The 24203-nt window shown below is 33.6% G+C and overlaps 1 protein-coding gene across 1 annotated transcript; it reads right to left on the bottom strand.

The window, feature by feature from the left end:
* Positions 1-6418: 6418 nt before the first annotated feature.
* On the bottom strand, positions 6419-7348 carry LOC141523070 (olfactory receptor 13A1-like). The gene has a single exon (XM_074236353.1). It carries the CDS (start codon positions 7346-7348, stop codon positions 6419-6421), a length of 930 nt encoding a protein of 309 aa, XP_074092454.1.
* Positions 7349-24203: the final 16855 nt, after the last annotated feature.

Genomic DNA, 24203 nt, shown 5'->3' with positions numbered 1-24203 from the left:
AGATTTACTCCCATTCAATATGTTCCCTTCTCCCATCTCCTTCCTGCCCCCTTCATAAGGAGGTAATTTTTTTTTAAATCATTCAGAATCATAGAAAATTCTGAGTATCTGTCACTTCTAGCTAAGTACATTCTATCTAACAGAGTTACAATTCTTGAGAGTTATTAGAGTCTTTCTCCCAAGAAGGGTTATAGCCAGTTTCATCCCATTGGATAACAGTCTCATGGATAAGTCATGAATATCCATCATTTCTGGCTAGGAATATTCTCTCTGTTAGTGTTACAATTCTCAAGAGTTATGAGAATCTTTCTCCCCATGGTGGGTGATAGTCAGTTTCAACTTATTGGCTAGCAGTTTTTTTCTTTACCACCCCTTTTTTTAACCTTTTCATGTGTCTCTTGAACCTCCTGTTTGATGTCCAAATTATCTAATTTAGCTCTGGTCTTATCATCAGGAATTTTTGGAATTCTTCCATTTCATCAAATTCCATCTTTTCTCCTGAAAAAGAACACTCAGCTTTCTGGGATAGTGGATTCTTGGCTGCATTCCAAGCTCCTTTGCTCTTTTGAATATCTCAATCCAGGCCCTTCGATCCCTAGATGATGATGTAACCATGTCCTGTGTAATCCTTACTATGGCTCCTTGGTATTTAAATTGTTTCTTCTGGCTGCTTGCAGGATTTTCTCTTTTATTGGATAGTTCTAGAATTTGGTCACAACATTGCTTGGTATTTTCATTTTAGGATCTCTTTCTGGAGGAGATCGATGAGTTCTTTCAATACTTACTTTACCCTGTAGTTCCATGATATCAGGGCAATTTCTTACAGGTTCATTTATTTTCCATCCAGGCTTTCTGGAATTCTGATGATTCATAGATTGTCTCTCCTGGATCTGCTTTCCAGGTAATTTGTTTTCCCTCAATTATATTTTAAATTTTCTTGAATTTTTTGGGGTTTTTTTGTTTTGTTTGATAGAATCTTATAATCTCATAGATTCATTGTTTTCTATTTGCTCCATTCTGATTTTTAGGGCTTTATTTTCTTCAATTACCTTTTGTGTTTCTTTTTTAGGGGTTTTGAATTCTCTGGTCAATTTTTCATAATTTTACTGCATGATGTTCATTTCTTTTTTTTCCCATTTTTCTTCTTTCTCTCTTCTTTGCTTTTTAAATTATTTTAGGCTGTTCTGAGCTTTTGTATTTGAGTCCAATTTATGGACTGCTTTTGTATTTCCCCTATCAGTGGTTTGTCACTGATTTCTTCTTCAGACATGTCATTGCTATCACTGTTTAAAATAGTTTTCTACAGTGAGTGTTCTTTTAGTTTTTTTTCAAATCTTTGTTGTTTTAGTTCTTCTGGGATATTGGAAGTTTATAATCGATATTTTTTTTTGTTTGTGCTGATTCTAATCCTTGACAATTCATTGGGCAGGTTGTTGCCTATTCAGTCCAGGCCTTGACTTTGCAGAGATTTGTTTCCTCCTTTATGTCCAGGTCCCAATTCAGCAGTGTTTTGTTACTGATACAGTCTGGTCTTTTACCCCAGTGTTCCAAGGTCTCAGAATATGTTTGGGGTTGATATCTTCCCTGCTGATTTATTGTCTAGCTGCCAGGACATCTGCTATTGTCAAGTTCTCAGGAACTGGATAACACAGTTTGTTAAAGTCAACTTCTGACTTTCCTGCTCTCACAGTTCCTGCACTTTCCTTCCCCTTTTCCTTCAAAGAGACAAAACTTCACTGAAGATGTCTACCTCTGAACACTTCTTGGAATATTTTCTTTTTCTTGATGGGCTCTGTAGCTTAAATGTCAGTATAATGGCTACGTTTACCTCTGGTAGGGAAATGCTCTGGGAGGAGGTTAGCTCCATGCTGGGATTTTAACTCTGCCCTGGAAGTCCTCTAAATTACAATATTTTTATTATTACCATACCTATTCTGAAAATTTACTTTGAAGATGTGAATTTTAATGTCCTTGGTCATTTATCAACTAGGGAATGGCTCTTTTTCTGATGAATTTGAATTAACTCCTTAGTTATTTGGAATTAGGGATCCTAATAAACAAATAAAATCATTAATTTAATGAGATGAAATTAGGGTAAATATTTTTCTTTTTCAATCATCTCTCAATTTTAATTTTATGGGATTAATTTGTAAATTTTTTATTTTATATAGTCAAAAACATTTCTGTTATCTTTTGTGACATGATCTTTCTTTTTGGCTGATGAACTTTCTCCTATCTATAAATCTGATAGATAATTTTGCCTACTTTCTAAAATATATTTATAGCATTTCCTTTTAATAAAGGTAATTTATCTTTTGGAGCTTAGTTTTGTACGCTGTGTGAGGTATTAGTTTAAATCTAATTTCTTTCATCCTGCTCTCCATTTTTCCTGTCAATTTATGTCACTATTAAATATTTATTTCTTTTTCCAGAAGAACTTTGAGGCATCTAGGTGTGCACTGGGCCAGGATTCAGCAAGACCTGAGATTCTTTCTAATTGTGTGACCCTGGACAAGGTATCAAAACTCTCTGTGCCTTAATCCACTGGAGAAAGAAATGGCCAACTAGTCTACTATCTTTGCCAAGAAAACCTATGGACAGTATGGTAAACTGGATTAAATGTACTGCAACAAAGGTTTAGATGCAACTGCTTCTCTTTGTTATGCTCATAATCTGCTCTACTGATTGAATGGTTATTTTAAACAAGTCTCAAGTTATTTGTAGAATTATTGTAGTATACATTTTGTTATCTAATATACTTTACTTTTCTTTCTTGAGTATAAAATTTCTCTTTCCTCACATTCAATTTAGATCAGTGTATACCATGCAAACAATGTAAAGACTAAAAGATTGCCTTCTGTGGGGGTGTGGGTATGGAAGCAAGATTAGGGGGGAAAATTGTAAAACTCAAAATAAATGAAATCCTTCTCAAAAAAAAGAGAATTACTGTACTGTACTGATCTGATGTTGTTACCCTCCTTAATCACATTTTCTTCCCATTATTTATTTTGAGATTCTTGATTTTTTTTAACCCATTTAAATTTTTTCATTAATTTTTCTGGTTCTATAAAATGATCCTTTTGTATTTAATTGGGGTGAAATTTAATATGTATTTTTATACATTTGGGTTCATTAGGTATATTTTTGCTTTTGAAATTGTTTGTATATTCCTGGCAAATGTGTCAAACTATAACTCTCACAGAATGAATTGTTTGACTTATAAAAATACAGTGTAACTTTTTCCATCATTTGAAATGTCATTGATGACTTCTTCAGTTGTTTCTTTTGAAATGGGGATACCTAATTTCTTTATTTTTTTGTTATGATAATTTTGATACCTCATATTTTTGCATTATTTATTTAATTTTTGAAATTGTTTTCTCTTGCTACATAGCTAAGGAAAATAATTTCTCATTTTTTTATATTTTCCTTTAAATACATTTTGATACCAATTATTTGCTTTTTGCTCTTTTTTCTTTCTCAAAATTACTTAATAATCTATTTTTATTTAAAAATCCAATTTTTTAACTAACTTATTCCTTAGTATTATTAATTTTTACTTGAACTTTCTAAATTTCTATTTTTTTCTTTAATGAGGTCTTTACTTCACTGGTTTTCTAGTATTTTTCTTTACATTCCTTGTTCATCAAACTGTATCAATGAAGTGATCAGGTATATTTATTCAAAGGACTAATTTAGCCAAAAATGAAAATTTTAAATGGTTTTCAAAATTTTTTTATTATTTTTAATTAAATTATTGTAAATTTCTGATTTTTAATTCAGTTCTAAAAGACTAAGTTACTTAGTCTCCAGGTGTTGTTTCACACATTTTTTGCAAGTGCCTCTACAATTAACATAATTTTATTTCATTGTGAATAATAAAAAAGTCATGCAATATATATGATACATCATATTATGCACACACAAATTGGGCATTCTAATCCATTGCTTTAGTCCCTATAGTTTGGAATTAGTCCCTCTGAACATACTCACATCTATGATAATTAATTGTTTATTCCCATCTATTTTATTCCCTTATACTTTTGCTTCTCTTTACTCCTTTTTCAAGTTTATTTAAAATTTTTATTTTTCCCATATTTTCAAAATTTTCCCTACAATTCAATCTCAAAATTAAGGTGTGTTATATTTAACATCAAATAACTTTCTGAATACACCTTCTCAGTTATATTTCTCTTTTACAGCTGCTTTTTTTATCTTTATCCCCATTCAGTTGAATATATTTATAGACTAAATTTTTGTATACACTTATAAAAGTTGTTTATATCTTAGAAAAGTACCACTTTTCACCCATCTCCCCTTAATGTATATTCTCTGAATATGTTTTTATTATCTTCAAAATAAAGCTATTTTTCAGTCTTTTGTCTCAGTTGACTTCTATGATGCCTGTGACAATAACGTTCTAAAAGAAATATTTTAACATTCTATTCCATCTTCAGTAGTATATAAACTTGTGTGTATATTTCAAAGTTCCATTTAAGTTCTGTTTTTATTAATAATATTGGAAAAAGCTATTTATTCAAAATTCCCTTTTAATGCAGAGGATAATAATCAGTTGTATTTCATAAGATAGTCTTGGTTTTGGACCATTTTATTTTGCCTGATAGAATAATACACCTCTTATTCTCCATTTCATTGAAATGATTGCTGCTAAGTCTTGATCAGTCTTGATTGTGACTCATTCTGACAGTTGGTAAACTTTTATTTCTTTTCATTGGAATCTCTGAATATGGGCAGCAAAATCTGAGGTTTTTTGGCCTGGAGTTTCTTTGAGGAGGTCATCAGTGAACTCTTTCAAATTTCAATCAAAGATATTTTCTTTAATGATATCATGAGAAATGATATCAAAGTTCATTTTGTGGGTGTAAGGTAATTCTACTGTAACATGAATTTAAAAAAATCAGGCAGATTTTAAAAATAAGGTCCACAGTTTTGAGTATTCCATAAAATACCCAATCATTTTGTGTGAGAATTGCCTTCACCCGAATTCACAATTAAGAACTGATCTCCACTTGGTCTTTGTGAAAGACTGAATCCTAGCGGAGTTTGTTTACCCACCAATTATCTGTTAGTATCAAGCAATAATTCTTAGACCATTTCACTGTGCTCTATTTTCTGTTTTTATATGAAATATCTTATAATTTCTTCAATTCCACACTTCTGACTTTATTTTAAGAATTCATATTAACTATTAGAATCATTCATTGGGACCCTTCAGATTTGAAGTGAGTTTTTCATAGACTATAGTTTTATACATCTCCTAATAAAGTATTGAAATTTATTTTCAATTTTCTCTTGCTCTTTTTGAGGAGAGCTAGTAAGATAGTTGGTAGAATGCAAGGCTAGGAATCAAGTAAACAATGAGTTCAAAATTGGCCTCAAATACGTACAATCTCTATGACTCCAGGAAAGTTATTTAGTATCTGTTTGTCTCTGATTCCTCAGTTGCAAATGTGGATAAACCATGGCATATATGTACTGGAAGGATGAGAGAATATAAAGGAATAATATTTCTTTTAAAATTTAGCATAGTACCTGGCACATTGTAAATACCATATACTTATTCCTTTTCCTTCTATAACTTTCATTTTATGTAAAATTTAACAAATGTGTCATAATTTTTGAGGAATTCTAATCATTCTTGTGAGCATGGTATTATGTTCAGTAAGGTTATGGTTGTAGGTTTTTGTTTTTCTATCTTCTGGCTTGTTACTTTGATCATTCCTAGTGTAAAAAAAGTTTTTGTTTTCTGTTTATTCACGCATTTTTATCCTGAGTCCTAGGAATTAAGTTTTAGATCTCCTTTATTCTGGGGATGAATTAATTTGAAGGCCTATCCATCAAACTGGTAGTCTTTTTCTAAACCTTTTTCATAACAACAATCACTATCATTCTGTAGATATAAGCCCTTTCCTTTGAATGAGGAGAGAGATTAAGGAAAGAACTTTCGTTACTCCTCAGTTAAAGAAAAAATCCTCTTGTGGTAGAAGAGAACTAATTCAGGCTTTTCCATTGTATCTGAAGTCTAAGAGGTTTATAACAAAAACTTCAATGAGTTTCTCATAATTCTTTGACATCTGAAAGATAAGCAACCATACATTCCAATGAATTCTCCCTTACAATATGTCTTAGCAATAAAATTCAGTTCTGCTTAAACCATGTATCTGACATGGTATGGCCCAATGTGCTAGTCTTTGCAGATATTCTAACTTTAAATTCACTAAATGAATTGAAGAATACAATGTAATCATACTTTTAACTGATTCACACAAGAACACATCAGGAGCATTGCCTACCAGGAGAAATCATGTTTTCGAGACTGTGATTTATGTACAATTTTTGATGTCAAAGATATTCATAATCCCATTTTCTGAGCTCAGTCAGTTTGATAAATTAACCATTATTTAAAAAGAAATGGGCATAATTTCTTGAGTGCTATTTTCACATCCTTGTTTCTCAGGGAGTAGATCATAGGGTTCAAAGCTGGGGTCAATACTGCATAAATCACTGATGCTACTTTACCATTCTTCAGCGACTGACCAAGACCAGGTAGAAGGTACATGTAAATTATAGTACAATAATACATGGTGACCACTATAAGGTGGGAGGAACAAGTGGAAAATGCTCTCTTCTTCCCTTCCTTGGTTCGAATCTTCAAGATGCTGGAGATGATAAAACCATAGGACACAAGGATGAGCAGGAAATTGATAACAGCAAAGAACATATCAGCTATAACTGCCATTATATTGTTAACATAGGTTGAAGAGCAGGAGAGAGGCAATAATGGAGGAATCTCACAAAAGAAATGATCAATGACATTGGGTCCACAGAAGGACAAACGTGCAGTCACAATGGTGTTTACAGTTGCATTGATTCCACTGAAACTCCAAACTACAGCTGCTAAGAGACAGCAAGCTGCCTTGCTCATCAAAGTGTTGTAGTGGAGAGGCTGGCAGATGGCGGCATATCGATCATAGGCCATGGCTGTAAAAAGCAATAACTCAGCACCTAAACTCCAAGAAAGGAAATATATCTGAGCTATGCAGCCACCATAGGAAATGGTGTTCTTGGTCATTAAATTCTGCAATAATTTTGGCACCACAGTGGAGGAGGAAACTATATCCAACAGGGCCAAATTTATAAGGAAAAAGTACATGGGAGTATGGAGGCCTGGGTTTAAAATAATCACAATGATAATAATTGAATTACCTTTGAATGCCACTATGAAAAGTCCTAAAAAGAGGCTGAATATTAAAATCTGAACCTGAGGATTTTCAGAGAAATTATGTAAGATAAATTCATCTACTGATGACTGATTGTTTGTTGCCATGTTGATAGGCTATAAGGTTTTTTTGGGACAATGTATGACCACCAAATCCAGCCCATAATAGATCATTTTTCTTCCTAAAAACAAGAAAAAAATCTGTATTAAAATGGACAAATTTGAATTATTGTAATATTCCAAAATTAAATTGTGACAGTCGTTCACCTGTATTTCACCACAAACTTTGAGTAAAATTATTTAGCAAATGTTGTCTCCTTTTAATGAATTCATTCTCCTCTACCCCACCCAGAGTTATGCAAAACACCCACAGACTCATTTTCCTTTTTTAGGGAAATCATGAACATTTTCTTCAGCTATGTTTTAGCACCTTCAATGTTCCCATACTCCTACCTCAGTGATGAGGGGTGACCAAGTAAGTTTCCTGGGTATATTTCTTTTGTTTGAATCTGGGGTGGGAAGGATAGCCATGATTGGAAATTTTATGAACTTTTATAGGCAGAAGTAAAATTGACTGCTAGAATATAGAAGCGGTGGATGACTGAAGAGTGGTGGAAAGTACTGTTGTATCTCTAATTGAAACTTCATCAGAAGCAGGATCTGAAAAAGAATCTAAGGGTCAACGCAAGAGATGTGTCCCAAGGTAAAGGCTTTAGTACTTAAGTATTTAGGTAAATGGCTGGGTGGTACAGCGTAAATGGAATTTTATTTAAAACGCAAGCTTCTCAGATTTCAATATGTAGACAAAAATACAATTTCTCCATTGAATTCACTTAGCGATGTATTCATGTATTCTGATTTTCATGCATGCCCTTATGGTACCAGTCTTGTCTTTCAGTTTCCTCCACTCTTATCATAGCTAAACACTGCTTCTGAAATAGTAATTGCTCTACAAGGCACTGGTCCTTTAAGTGACAAACACTTATATTCTCTCTAATCAATCTTCATATCAGAAAGGAGTTTTTAAAATATTGTTTAAAAACATTCACTCTGAAGTAATTGCAAATGAAGTCTAGATAATTAATTTAATTTCATCCCGAAGAATTTTTTCATGACATTTTCACTCAGGTTGATTAATTTTCCATTGTTCATTGTTTGACATGATAGTGATCAAATCTATGATGAAGCTATTCTTTTATAAGAGTATTGGACTCTATTATAAATGAATACTTCACATTTCTATCCCCTGTTCTGACACGGTCTGGAGAGAACTTCTGAACACATTATCTTCTAGCAAATCAATGTATTTAAGAAAGAATTATTTGTTTTAATTTTAACTAAAAGTCAAAGAGAATTGGGAATACTCTTAAATTACATCAGTTAAGAAGAATATGCATAATTAATCACTGGACTAAAACCACTAGGAGAAGGGATAGGGTTTTACCAAAAATATGTCAACCTTTTTTTCTGTTTCAATGGAGTTCTTTCTAGTCCTTCAGAAAAATGTGTATAATTTAGTAGTTACAGCCTTCTCATCCTTCTAAGTCAAGGATATCTTCCCTTTCTGACATGAAAGAAAATTGATATCTTGAAGGTTTGAAACCACCAATCTTATGATCATGATAACAACATTCAGACAAGATTTTTTTTATTTATCTAAACTACTTTCTTAAAATTGTTAACAAATTGTACTGATCATTCTTCTATAATACTATGTAGCATTTTCCTTCATAATTTCAGTTTTCAGATATTCTGATTATATTTCAGGCATATTAAAGGGCAAAGTACTACACAAACTCAGAATAAAGTTATTGTATAACTATTGTAATTTTATATCTCTATAAATGATGTGATTGACAGTGAAAAAATGCTCTGTTTTTGGAAAATGCTGATATTTAAGAATCTTTTTAATAATAATTTTTTAAAATATTAACAATTGTTGGTAAAGAAACTACCTCTATCAACACATTCAGTTGCCTTCTTTTTGAGGAGTGCCTAAAACATTGATTTTCTGGTGGTCATAAACCCTGCATATGTCAATGTTATAACTTAAATTTATATCTTCTTAAATTAAAACTCAGGTTTTAATCACTATACTTCATAGTTTCTCCCTGTTAAAGGAAGTAGAAATATTCATAGATCTAAAGAATGTCAGAACTAGAAGAAACTGGAGTTCATTAATTAGCCATATTAATTTGAGAACATGGGAATTTGAGGACAGGAACTTTTCCAAGGTCACAGAGAAGGTTAGACTGAGTAGGATTTGCAAGTTAAGGTTCCTATTATTCCATCATTTATTATATTCAAACAAATGCCAATTTGGAATGAGCATTTTCAAAATCTGACAAGCATGTGGAAAACAATCCATTATCTAAAAAAATTGATTGAACTTGAAAATTTTTAAAAATATTATCATATGCCATGGGATCTCAAAGTAGGAAAAGATAATGTAAAAACATTCATTGAATTCCAACACTTTTGTCTTTGTGAATGATATGTGCTGCAACTTTCAGGGCTCCCTCTTATAAAAACAAGCAGAAATGGAAAGTAGACAGAGATGTTTTTTTTTCCCATCTGCATAATGAGAGGTAAGACTAGATTACATCTGGTGGATTTATATCTCTAAATCAATGAGGAAAAATTCTATGTTGGGTATTTTGTGATGTCTTCACCACATCAGCCAACTGGAATTTCTTAACATCTGTCATGTACCATGCACTGGACTAGGCCTTGATGATAAAATTACCTAAATTTGAAAATTTTTTCAATAATAATAACTTGTATGTAGATAGTTGGGTAGAAAGATTGATGGAGAGAGGTAATAAACATGATGTTAGATAGTTAGATAGACAGAGAAATAGAAAGAATATTTATTAACAATCTGTTATGTAGGGGCAACTTGTGTTGCAGTGGATAGGTGGCACTGGCCCTGGAGTTTGGAGGACCTGAGTTCAAATCCAGCCTCAGACATTTAATAATTACCTAGCTATGTGATCTTGGGCAAGTCACTTAACCTAATTGTCTTGTCAAAAAAAAGACAGAAGAAACTATTATGTGTCAGACTCTGTGTTAAGCTTTGGGAAAAACATATACAAACAAACAAGACAGTCCCTCCCTTTTCTCAAGGAGTTTGTGATGGAGACAATAACCAAATGGCGATGAAAACAGGAGAATAATGCACCCACAAGAGACCACATTGTAGAGATGAATGGGATATTGTGATAATTGTATGAGCCCCAACAGAATAAAGCAAAAGTTTATATAACATTAACTTGAGATCTAGAAGTATTTTTCCAAGTTTTCATTATTAGTAGGACATGAGGATGGTGTAGTGGACAAAGAGTTGGACTTCCAAGAAGGGAGACCTAAGTTCAGTCCTTCCTCTGATTGTTCATGCACAAGTCATTTCACTTCTTTGTCCCAAGCACCTCACAATCTTTAAAACTATTTGAAAATCGATTGGTCTTTCTTAGCAAATGAAGTACTTCACCATGAATTCTCTATACTATTAAAACCTTACATCTGAAGAAAAAAAGAAAGAGATATATTGAGACAGAGAAAAAAGAAAAAGGCCATCTGCCTCAGAGATTATCTTAGTTCATATTCTATATATTACGCTTGTACATAATTATTTACACATTGTCTCCCCCCATCAGAACCTGAGATTCCAGAAGGAAAAACTATTTTTGCCATTTTTTGCATTCCCAGAATAGAGCAAAGTGTCTGCCAAACAGCAAGTCCTTAATATTTCATGATCCTTGTTAGAAATTTGTAACATCATTTGCTTTTGAGTATTAGAAAAGCAATACATAAAGAAGTATGAAATAGCATAGAGATTCCTAGATTTAAGGTCAGGAGAAATCTCTGTGATGTTCATTTCTTTAAATAACCAGTTATGGAATAATTTGATAAATATCTTTGTTACTAATGAATTTCAATCTTTGTCAGCAAAATAGGGATAAATATCAGAAATAGCAAACACAGGAGGCTATTATGAAACATCATTGAATAAATGAGTGCATAGTGATTCATAAAACTTAAATATTTAAATATCACTTATAATTATTATTAAATAGAAAAAATAGTAGGAATAATAAATAGTAAGTAATTTAGGATCTTTGTAAATGAGAATGTTGGAAGAAACATGTAAAAAGAGAGATAAGAATATTGAAAAATAATTTCATACACCTTATTTAATTTGGTCTAAGTAACATTGACATTATTTAGGTAGGACATAAGTTATTATTCTCATTTTTAAGCTAAAGAAACATAAGAAACTGGTTAGTTAACTGACAATATATGGCATTTGACCTTAAAAAAATCGCTTGAAATGCTTTTCTTCTTTTCCAAACCATAAAAAATGAGAACTTGGAAATTGTAACATAGAAAATATAAAAACATATATGACCTAAAACAGTTATTGCAGGGTGGCTAGGTGGTGCAGTGGATAGATCACTGGCCCTGTAGTCAGGAGTACCTGAGTTCAAATCCGGCCTCAGACACTTAATAATTACCTAGCTGTGTGGCCTTGGGCAAGCCACTTAACCCCATTGCCTTGCAAAAAAAACCAAGAAACTAAAACTAAAAGTTATTACAACTTTAAATTTAGTGTGCTTGACTTACACAAATTCTCACAGAAACTGACAAAGGTGAGCACAGATTCAAGCAAAATTTCTTGATTCAGTGTTTTAACACTAAATTCAGTGCTCTATGAGTGTATTCTAGATGTATTTGCACATTGAAGTTTAGTATTAAGATGTACCCTGTCTTTGTATAGTTCAGTTGACAAGGTACAGAAAAAGTAAATTGCCTATAGTTGTCTTCTGCCAGCAAGATTTAAGCTACTAGATAACAGAGGATTTTCATTTCTACTTTTATTTGTATTCTCAGGTCTTGGTATAGTCTCTGGCACATTCAAAATCCTTTAAAAATGCTTGTAAATTTAACTTGCTCACTCGACCTCTGTACCATCTCTTATGGACAAGCACATCATTTATGACTTCTCTGTGCTATCAAGATAACAAAATAACAAAGATATTCTTGTGCTTTCATAGATGAAAAGGTTAGTATAGTCTATATTTCCCTATGAAAATGAGCACTTTCCTGTCCCAAAAATGCTTCTAAAGGTGTATCCAATTCAAGTCATTGCCTCTGACTACTTATCCCAGTTTCCTTCCTCTTCTACCTTAGCCCACTCATTAGCCTCTGCCCTGTTCCCAACATCCTAAAGTATCACCAGTGGTTTGAGAAGGAAGATGAGATACTTGAGTAAAGTTCCTGGTGAGATTTCAAGACAAATGAAATTTGTTATTTTGTTACTTTGGTGTCACTGACCTGTGATGAGAAATGCAAAGGTGGGGTGAGGGGTGTAGAGAGAAGATGGTCCAGCAGTCACTGCCTCCTTTTGTCACTTTTCATCTCTCACTGCTCACACCTCCTTTGTAATCCAAATGTCAGGATCCTCCTCTTGCCATTGTCCTCATCAAAGGAAATCCAAAGAATTAATTGAAAGAAAGGGCTCAGGTCCACAGATGTTAAGGTTGCTAAAGTGAAACCAATTATACAAGAACTTTATTGAACAAGAATTTAAGAATAAAAAGCTAACCAATTCTCTATCCAAATGTCCTAATAAGGACAAAATGGGAAGTTTTCGGATCTATACAGTTAACTCTGCTAATAAAAGAATTAAGACTTTGAGGAAATCTACAAGTCTGAATATGCAAATCTTTAACTCAATATTTCTTTTCACCCTTATACAACTCTGTAAAACATGGGGCAAATGTAATTATCTTCATTTTGCAAATGAGAAATCAGACTCACAGAGCTCAATGTACTTGTCTGAATGATAATAAGAGGCAAAGTTGGATTCTTCTGATTTTAATTTCTAATTAGATCTCACTTAACTAATAAGATCTAAACAGATCTTTTCAACTTTAAGTTTAATTAGATCCTTCTTTTTCTAAGTTTTCTTCTATTTCTACTATGTCATGCTGCTTTTGTAAATATAGGGTTTAAACACTGGCATGATTGTATGATCACAAAGAATAGAATAACTTAATTGCAAGGCAAAATTCACCACTATCTGACAAAGATGGATAAATTAAGATAAATTACTGCTAATAATAATTAAGCTAATGATAATGATTGCCAAGAGACTATAAATACAATAATAATTTTACTAATTATATTGATAACTAATAGATCATAAATATAATATTTAACTATAAATAACCTATGTTTATGTATAATATGTTTGTGTTGATGTATTAAAAATTTATGCACAAAAATATATTATAAACATCTCTTTATCAACTCCCTTATTATAATCTATGTTTATATATATATATATATATATATATATATATATATATATATGTATATGTATAAAGGAGGAGGACATAATTGACCTCCATCTCAATTCATAAAGCAGTTAGAAGGAGCACTTTATATCAAAACTACATAGAACAAAATTTGATCTTTGATTATTTCAAAATATTAGGAGCTTATAGTATGTTATTATCAAGAATTCATGACATATCATGTGAGAGGCAGTGCAGAATGGTAGACATAATTCTGGCTTTACTGTTAGGAAGAGTATGATTCATGCCCCACCTCTGGCACATAAATTGAAAGGACCAGTAACTTAATGCTTAGTAAACCCTCTCAACTAAGAACAAACTTTCAACAGGTGCCAAACTATATTACTGAAGTAAATTCACATGCAAAATGTTCTCTACATTCATAAAATAAATGGTCTGGTGATGTTGGGGGGAGATTGGAGGGTAGGGAAGTTAAACGTAAAATATGCTTAACAAAATATCCTACAATCATTTCTTGAGTCTGATTCTTTGACTCAATCACAAACTTTAAGGTGAAATTTCAAAAAGAAGAGGAGAAATGAAACTTTTTACTCATATCAACTCATTTGTTATTCATTACAAGTTTAGCATTTCTGACTTTAGGGAAAATTCTCTGATTCTGCCTTTTTCTATTCTCTCTCTCTCTCTCTCTCTCTCTCTCTCTCTCTCTCTCTCTCTTTCTCTCTCCCTCTCTCACTACTCACTATCTATTACTATATCCCTCATTTCAACTTTTGGTGACAATTTTCATATGTATACATTAATAATATAAAAATGTTAAAATTCCTAAATTTTAAATACATATTTTTTTCTTCCTCCTCTTGTCAGTCCCCCCCCTTAAAGCAGATGTCACTGTTTCTAAGTTCTTAGCAATCTTACCTTTTTCTGCTAAATAGTGCTAATTGTAATTTTTTCTAGAAAATCATCAGTGTTCATTAGTTGTATTAATTGTTCTATAAGAAGGGATGGAATGGGGATGCAATTGTGCCCCATCATTGTTCAGAGGTCAGCTGGGAACGCTGGGAAATTCTGTCATAAAATCCTAGAGGAATAATTATGGTCTGACTTCTCTTGGACTATGTTGAATCTATGATATTATAATTCCAGTAAACTGAAAATGCAATTGCCACATCTTTGATTACACTAAACAATGTTGGGGAGTTAATTTTTGCCATAATGAATTAATGAATTTGAATTTACTCTAATAGGATGTTGGAGTCTTAAATAGATAAACTTCTAAGTATGAGCAGAATTAACACATTTGACTTTTTTATACCTTAGAAAATAAAAAAAACCTCATTAGAAATGTAATAATCTGTAAAAAAAACAGATTTTACCGGAGTCTAAAAGAAATATAATAAGTAGATCACCAGCATCTTATTAGTGAGCCATTATAAGCTAAGAGCAATCCTATGTCACAAACAATCACCTAAACTTCAAGAAATCTGTGATGTGACTGTAGTATCATTTTAGGCAAGATTGTTGTCCACAACTGCCTGAACATAATTTTAATTTGAAAATGCTCAAGAAAAGGTTTCTATTAGGTGCTTCCAATTCAGGTATTCAAAATATCCAAATTAAAAAGATGGCTTTCAGAATATGGATATTTATAAGAAAGTAAAACCCCATGTCAAAAGTCTTAGGTGCATGTCATTCATTTCATTATATCTATTCTTGGAGATGTTCTAAAATTAATTAAACTAAATATTCAGGAAAGCTGCATACATTCTTGTAGTAATATTCAATTACAAAAATCAGTCATTTTATCTGCCTATGCACAGGTCCAAAATATATTAAATTTAAAGAATAATAAAAAGATAATGACTTGAATTTTTTCTAATTTTATACATTCAGAAATAAAGAGATGATCATTATGATATTAATAACAAATTTATTAGATGCATGATTTTGTAATTCCATATTATTTAGTCTTTTTGTTGATTTTTTAGCATTTTATTTAAGGTTTTGAGTTTTAAATTCCATCCCTCCCTGAACTTATGTGACTAGTGTTTGGGGTTTATTTTTTTCTCCAGTATATAAGCAAACTTAACTGACTGCAGTAATAGGGTGTTATAGTTTTAAATAGATAAACTGCTTCCAGAATTAACATTTATTATGAATTCTATATCCTTAGAAAATGAAAAAACATAGAAGAAATATAACCACCATAATGAAAATAACAATCTACAGAAAAGCTAAATAATCATGGAAAGTGGACCACCATAATCATTAATACTTGAACTGTTTCTTGTGGTTTGTTTACAGTAATTTTTCATTTATCTGAAATCTTTGTGTTTGACTATAATGCTCCTTAAAATTTTAATTTGAAAACTTTTTTTTGTCATTTTTGAACCAATCATTTTTGGGGGATAAATATTGGAGTTTTAAAAGTTTTCTTTCTTTCTCTCTGCCCTGCCCTCTCCCCTGATAGAAAGCAATCTGATATAAACTCTAATCATAAGTATAGTTATATATTGAAAATTTTGCAAGAGAACAATTGTTAAGGGTGTAATCCCACCTGGAATCCTGGGGGTGGGGTGGGCTGTTAGCATGAGAATCCTGAGTGTGGACTCTGCCACTTAGTCTAAGTGAGATATCTCCAGAAGTGGTATGGAGGATGCACCTTAAACAGGATAGGCTCCGCAACGGGCCTTAGGGAGCTATATAAGGGGGACATGGGTGGAAGTAGGGAAATTCAAGATGTAGCAAGCAGCAGAGCCATATTCGGTGCAAATATAACCAATAAAGACCTGTTTGTTAAGACTGCAACTGGGTGCTCTGTCCAGTTTATTGCCCTCCATCCCCAAGGAGGGTCCATGAAGTCCGAAGACTTGGAAGAGGTATGTATCCAGGCAAGGCTGGGGATAGGTACCTGATCAGCTGGCGCCTGAACAGGAACCAAGGGAATTTCCACCTGCCCTCCCTTAAAAGGGGAAGAGCTGGACAGCCTCTCATTAATCTGAGATGTAGAAATGGGGCAGGGGCACGGTTTTCCCCTGATCAAACCCAAAGAAAAGGCAGTTCTAGCTTGTCAGTTATATAAATTAGGCAAGCGGCATCAATTTAAGCCACATCTTAAGCAGTGCCACAAATTTGTAAATAAGGTATGGGAGGTTTCTGCGTCGTTAGAACATTCAGGGATAACGAAAGAAAATTAAGAGGTAGTTGGGTCTCAGATGGCTTCTTTCTATGAGACATGTCCTTGAATCTTAACTGACCAGGACTTCTTTTATTCTGTCATTAAAACAATGCTATAGGGGGCTTCTCATCCCTGTGGGAGAGAAGCAATTGGCACACAAGTGGGAGAATCCTTAGGAGAATCTTCTGAGGATGAGAATTGTGGTTTCCCTCCTCCTCCCCCTCTGATTTACCCTTGGGCCGAACTTAGAGAAAGTTCTAAGAAACACACTAAAAATTGAACTGGGGAAGAAGAAGGAGGAAGCAGCCATAAGGAGGGCAGAGCGAGAGCTGAGAGGGGAAGGGAGGAAGTCAGAATCAAGGTTGTGGTGCAGCAGATATTAAGAAAGGAGGAAGTTAGACCCAGGGTTGTGGTGCAGCAGAAATTGAGAAAGGAGGAAGTGCTTATATGCCATGCCCACAGGCAGAGAGCAATGAGGAAGATGTCTCCGCCTCTCTATCCACCATGACTCAGTTTCACTTTTGGCTCTTCCAGGGGCCCTGCTCCAGAAAGTCTTATAGCACACAGCCTTAAAGCAGCTGCTGAAGAAGGGGAGATTGTAGATTGGGACGATTGGGGTATTACTCCAACTCTTTCTCTTGTTTTTGATGATGGGCAGGGTGACAACCTCCGTCATGAGCCAGCTCCCTTTAAAGTATTGAAAGAGCTCAAGGAAGCTGTTGCCAAGTATGTCCCCTCCTCACAATATATGAAGCATTTATTAACCAACACCACTGCTGCATGGCCTTGGATCCCTTATGATTGGCAAGAGGTTGTGGGTGCAGCGCTCACCCCAGGACAAACCATCACCTTTACTGCCCTGGAAAAGAGAGAGGCATACCAGTACATAGAGAGGGGTATCACCAACACTGATGAGCCTTTTGAGAGGCCCCAACCACCATCCTCTAAAGTACTCTCATACAGGAAGTTGTATCTGGACTTATCTGGTTTAGAACATACTTTGTCAGAATACCAAATAGAAGATACACTGAAGAAGAAGCCTGAAGAAGAATATTTACCCTGGCCTCTCAAAACAGAGTGAAAGGAAAAGCAAGAGGTTAAAGAAAAATCTGGACTGGAAAAAAAGTATAGAGATGGCCAAAGAAAATGGGGAAGATGTGACTGGGTGGGGCATATGCCTGGTCATAGAAACCCCTGATCCTCAAGCCCCAAGAAGAGACTGGAGAAGACACAAGAACAGACTTTTGGAAGTGATCCAACTGATGCTTTTATTGCTAAATTTTGTGTCAGCTGTCTATGGACAAGAGATGAATGGGACTAATAGGACTCAATATTGGACTTATTTTGAGCATCCTCCTTGGGTTAGGGCAGCAAATTAGGGGACAAACTTTTTCTGGGATTAGGAAATTTAGATTTCATCTTTTTAATGAAGTCTGTGCTTATAACTATATCTCTGTATTAGAGTAGCTAAAATTGAATTTTATATTTATTTAAAAATGCATTCAATTTTGATTATTAATTAGCTATTTCAAAATCTTAATGAATGTATACAAGAGGTTCTTCAAGAAATTCTGATTGATTCTAAAAGTTATTTTTTCTTTACTGGTCTTAATTGGTTCATTTAAAATATAAGAAATTTGTGTATATGTGTAATTAAACATCAATAGGGCATTTTCACATCTCTCTACTAGCCTGGAGGGGTAGGAAAAATGTTTCTATACTCTGAGATCTAGTACCGGCCAGGGCATCAATCTCAGCTTAGTAGGTTTTACACAAAAGAGTTGTTTCTGTGTGTTTGTACCTGTGTCTGTGTGTGTGTATAATGCAGATCTGAAATAATTTAATTGTTGTAGGTTATTAAGCAAAACAAGATCTCCTTCCTGATCGTGCTGAGCAAGATATTCTCGACTGGTTTGATAAACTCCCAAGGTCCCTAACTACTTAGAACCTTCTCATGCATGGTGTCTCAGTGATACTGTTTATAATATCATAGTGCCTCTCATAGAGTATCCACCCTCTTGTGGATGTCATATAGGAAATTTGCCTTAAACAAAAAAGGGGAATTGACAGTCCTCTTGCCCAGAAACACCCTTGGTCTAATTTTCTGGGTTGGCCCTCTGGATAACAATCCTGAAAGGGCATGGTCAGGTCCATATAAAGTATTAATGTGGGTCCAGGCCCTCTTTGTATCTCAATAGGAATTGGAGACCAGTGGGTTCCATCAAGGCGCACACGAATGGTGCTATGTTTTTAGGGGACATTCAGATGACTGCATAGAACAACCAGCTGCAGATCCAGAGGCAATGATACCAATTGTTTACTTGGCGATTAGATGGACATGATATTCCTTTTAACAAATCTCTGAAAATACTTTGCAACCATCATACTGAATTCTGTAATACTGCCATCCCTCCTAATTTGTCTTTGATGTACCATTATCCTGGATTTATGCCCTTCAGAGAGTGTGCATTAACACTGTTAACTCATGACAACTATAATGAATCACTTATTTAATGTCACAATACCACATTGTATTTACCTGATAGATGGGCAGTAGGGTATCCTAGACTAAAGTATGTCCATAACACTGGTATGGAGGCAAAAGGAATAGAAAAGCTGGTAGCTGCTTTTGGAAGGCCTACCATACAAGGAATGCCTGAATTGATGGGAACAAATAGTAACAGATGTTACCAGCAACATTATATTGACTTTTAGAGTATGCTTAGGAAAGGATTATGCATTCCTAATTAATAGAAATAACACCTCTAATATCTCTAATATCACCAAATATTGTACAGGGATCTTTAGCCCCACTTGTACTCAATGTCACGTAAGAACTTTGCATAGGCTCAAAGTTAGGACAAGGCTGGAAATTGTACATAGTAACCTGCCCTCACTATACTTTCAGTTTCCTTCCTGTCATTCTTTTCTGTATTGTGATAACGTTACTTTGTCTATGCTTACCTTCTTTGTTACATTTTATGGCGCATATGATTAAGGGCACCCTCGCTTCTCTTTATGCCTCACTGCCCAGAAAACCATTCTGTCAAGATTTATGAAGTTTTGCTGTTGAGCTTTGTGCCAAACAAGAGGGGGGAAAATGTTAGGAGAGCTGGGGCTGACTGTCTTTTCTCTTGAATACTGATGAGACCCCAGGGAACTGCTGAGGGATATGTGAACGACTTTGTCCTTGTGGTTCAAAACATTCATTTCTGAATACTAGTTTTGTCTATGTATTCGATCATTATAGAAGCTTCAAGGAATGATGAAAAATTCCTGCTTTGGTGACAAAGGTGACAAAGGAGTAAGGGTAGTCACGTGCAGTCCTGCTTGCCTATACTATTGATAAGTCAATAAGTATTACACATATTCTTTGTGGGTGGTATTTTGCTAAGTATTGGGGATACAAGAGAAAAGATACAAATGAAAGTCCAAATGTCAAAGAATTCTTTTTCTGTTGTCATGAAATATGTCTGTGTGTCTAGCTGTTTTTAAGAAGGGCAAATCAAGTGTGAGTGTTTGTGTTTATGTGTATGTATTATGGTATCTTTGTTGAAAATAAAGTTTAGTTTGTTTATCCAGTCATTTTGTGCTCCAAAACAAAAATTTCAGCCAATTATTATTTATGTGACCTTGGACAAGTTACCTTTGCTTGAATATATTCTGCGTCAACAGAGTTGTCATAAGTATCAAAAGAAAGCAACCATTTTCACATGCATTATCTCTTTTGAGGGCAAGGAATCTTAAAATGAAAATATTCAGTCCCATTTTACCAAAGGAAAAGGAGCCCTAATGACATTCAGTTACATGTATTAAGCTACAAATTAATCCAGTGGTAAAGTTTGGCACCTGATACAGGTTTTTGTCTCTATTTTCAGAAGTCTGTCTCTTTTAAAATATGTGAAAATGCTTCAACATTATACTTATTTTCTTCTTTCTACATGAAAGGTATTATTATTTTAAATTATAGTAATGTTATCTAGATTTATAAAGAATTTTTTTGGAAAGTTCTATTGATATGGGACACAACAAGTAAACTGATTTAGGTTAGTACTGTCATTTTAATTATGTTGGCTTAGCCTATTATTGAGCATTTAATATTTCTTTAATTTATTTCTATAAAGAACATTTTATAGATTTATTCATAGGTTCAGGTAGATAAAGGTTATAGAGAGCATGAAATGTTATTCTTAGTGAAGAAAATCATAAATATTTTACTTTCTGTAATTATTTTAAGGGGATTCAACTTTCTGTCTCATCCTGTTGGAATTACTGTTAACAGACATCATTGCTGCTGACTTATATAAGCTTATTTTTTTCCAATCCAATAAATATTTACTAAAGAACTAGCATGTGGTAGTCATTGTGCTAAGCCCAAGGAATATGATTAGTAAGAAAGGACAAAAGATTCCCTGGTCTCAGGGAGTTTATAACAATGAGAAGAAACACAAAAAGAGGTAGAAAAGACTAGGAGGGATAATATAGCCAGTACAGGGACAACTTTTAGTGTGGAGCGCAAAAATCAGGCAACATAGCAGTTGCCATATTGAGTTCAAACCCTGAACTTCAATGAACTAGCTGATTGTTTCAATTATTGGTTTTTAGTTAAAGGTCTTCTAAGTAAATATTTCTATCATTTGATTAAAAAAACAGTAATTGTTTCTACTTCCCCATGCTTATTCTCATGATTAAACTCACATTTTTTTTGTTTTTAAATTGCAAATGTATAATTTATGCCCAATCCAAGAGAGCTTGCTTTTAACAGGGTATAAAACAAGTAAAACTAATCATATAGTGATCTTATGAGACAGTCTATTCGATCATCCATATCTGTATCAGTTGCACCATATTTTTATTAAATTGTGCTTTAATTAACAGAAATAGGAAGATGGAGGGAGGGAGACAGAGAAAGGAAAAAGAAGAAGGAGAGAGGGAGGGAGGGGGAGAGAGAGAGAGAGAGAGAGAGAGAGAGAGAGAGAGAGAGAGAGAGAGAGAGAGAGATCAAGAAACAACAGAGACAGAAAAAGGAAAATGGGGGTAAACAGAAACTGAGAGGTAAGAACTCTGACAATCACATCTAACTATTGCAATTAGGTTTCTTTGATTTCCAAACTCTATATGATACCACATCTAAAAACCTGTAATTAACTCAAATTTCTTAAGAATCAATGCCTGGACAACATCCTTTCTCATTCATATGTACTTAAAATTGTCATCCAGCAAATATATTTATTAGTGATTCCACGTCTCCTTTTATTTATGAAATTGCTTATATGTTCAACACAATACCAAAACAAAGGAAGTTGGGTCAACTCTAAACACAGAATCACAGGATCTTAAAGTTGTATGGGATCAGGAATCATCTACTCAGCTATCATCTCTGAATAACACTGTCCTCTATTATCTGGCCAACAAGTATTTATTTTCTTGATAGTCTCTAGCAATTATCCAAGTCTTCATATGGGAAAAAATTGTGATTATTAAAAGCACATTAGCAAACTCCTGCTTTAAAGTAAATACTGCATACCTGTGTTCAATTTGTTTCCCAGGCTTTAAAACTATCCAGATGCATGATTGACTACACTCAGCTGTAAACCCCATTCTTTCTGGAAAGTGATTTAGGAATGCAGTCACTAAAATCTACGTCTAGTTTTTACCATAGTATTTTACAGTTTTCCCAATAGTTCTTGTCAAATAGTGAGTTATTATCCTTGAAGCTGATGTCTTTAGGGTTCTCAAACAATAGATTTCTGTAATAATTTACTGCAATTTCTTTTAAACCTATCCTAATCCACAAATATTTTATTCTATTTCTTAACCAGTATCAGTCAATTTTGATGACTGCTGATTTATATTATGGTTTTAGATCTGGTAGAGCTAGGCCCCATTTCTTTACATTTTTCAGCAGTTTCCTTGCTATTTGTGATGTTTTCTTGCTTCAGATGAATTTTGTTACTATTTTGTCCTAACTTGGTAAAATAGTTATTTGATAGTTTGATTGATATGATACTGAATGAGTATTTTAATTTGGGTAGAATTGTCATTTTGATTTTATTAACTCGATCTAACAATGAAAAATTGAACATTTCTCAGTTATTTATATCTGACTTTATTTAGGTGAGAAGTTCTTTATAATTATTTTTAAAGTATTTCTGGATTCATCTTGGGAGGTAGATGCCCAAGTATTTGATGTGGTCTATAGGTATTTTAATGGGATGTCTTTTTCTATCTCTATCTCTTGCTCTTGATCTTTGTTGTTTATATATAGAAATACTCAGGATTTTTGTGGGATAGGATCAAAACAGATATAGTATCTAAGCATAAAAAATAATATTATTAGCAAACATGTACATCAAGGCATAGTTTACCTGTCAAATCTATGGAAAGGGAAGCAGTTTATGACCCAGGCAGAGATGGCTAACATCATTACAAATGAACTAGACAATTTTGATTACATTAAATTAAAAAGCTTTTGCAAAGATAAAACCACTTTAACCAAGATCAAAAGAAATGTACTCAATTGAAAAATAATTTTTGCAACTAATATTTCTGGCAAACGATTCATTTCCAAAATATTCAGAGAGCTTTGTCAAATTAAAAAAAGACAATTCCCCAATTAACAAATGGTCAAAGTATATGCAAAGGCAATTCAGAGATGAGGAAATCAAAGTGATCCAAAGTCACATGAAAAATTTTTCTAAATCACTAAACATTAAAGAAATGAAAATTAAAACATCTCTGAGTAACGAGCTCACACCTCTCAGACTGGCCAAAATGACCAGAAAGGACAATGATCAAGGTTGGAAAGATGTGGGAAATCTACAACACTAATACATTGTTGGTGGAGCTGTGAACTCATCCAAACTTGGAGAACAATTTGAAATTATGCTGAAAAGGCAACAAAAATGTGTATACCCTTTGCTCCGGCAATACCACTACAGTGTCTATACCCAAAAGAGATCATGAAAAATGGCAAAAATATTCATAGCAGCTGTTTGTGGTGGCAAAGAAATGGAAATTGAGTGAATGTCCATCAACTGGGGAATAGCTTAATAAACTGTGGTATATGTATGTGATTGAACACTATTTTTCTATTAGAAGTCAGGAGGGATAGGAATCCAGGGAAGCCTGGAAGAATGTTTATGAACTGATGTTGATCAAGATGAGTAGAACCAAAAGAACATTGTACACCCTACCAGCAACATAGGAGTGTTAATCAGCTTTAATGGACTTGCTCATTCCAACAAGGCAGCAATCAGCCACAATTCTGGAGAACTTGCAATGGAGAATGTCGTCTGTATCTTGAAAAAGAATTGAGGAGTTTGAACAAAGAAATCAAATATTATTACCTTTAATTTTTAAGTGCTATCATATTATGTAATTTTGCTATATTTCATACTTTATGTTTCTTCCTTAAGGATATGATTTCTGTCTCATCACATTCAACTTAGACAATGCATACCAT

Source organism: Macrotis lagotis, chromosome 4 (assembly GCF_037893015.1).
Source record: "Macrotis lagotis isolate mMagLag1 chromosome 4, bilby.v1.9.chrom.fasta, whole genome shotgun sequence".
Lineage (NCBI taxonomy): Eukaryota > Metazoa > Chordata > Mammalia > Peramelemorphia > Peramelidae > Macrotis > Macrotis lagotis.
The sequence above is the reverse complement of the archived record's forward strand: the minus strand, read 5'-3'. Positions and strand labels throughout refer to the sequence as shown.

Bases quoted from the DNA above. Each gene is read 5' to 3' on its own strand.
- LOC141523070 (XM_074236353.1), bottom strand. From the start codon at position 7,348: ATGGCAACAAACAATCAGTCATCAGTAGATGAATTTATCTTACATAAT.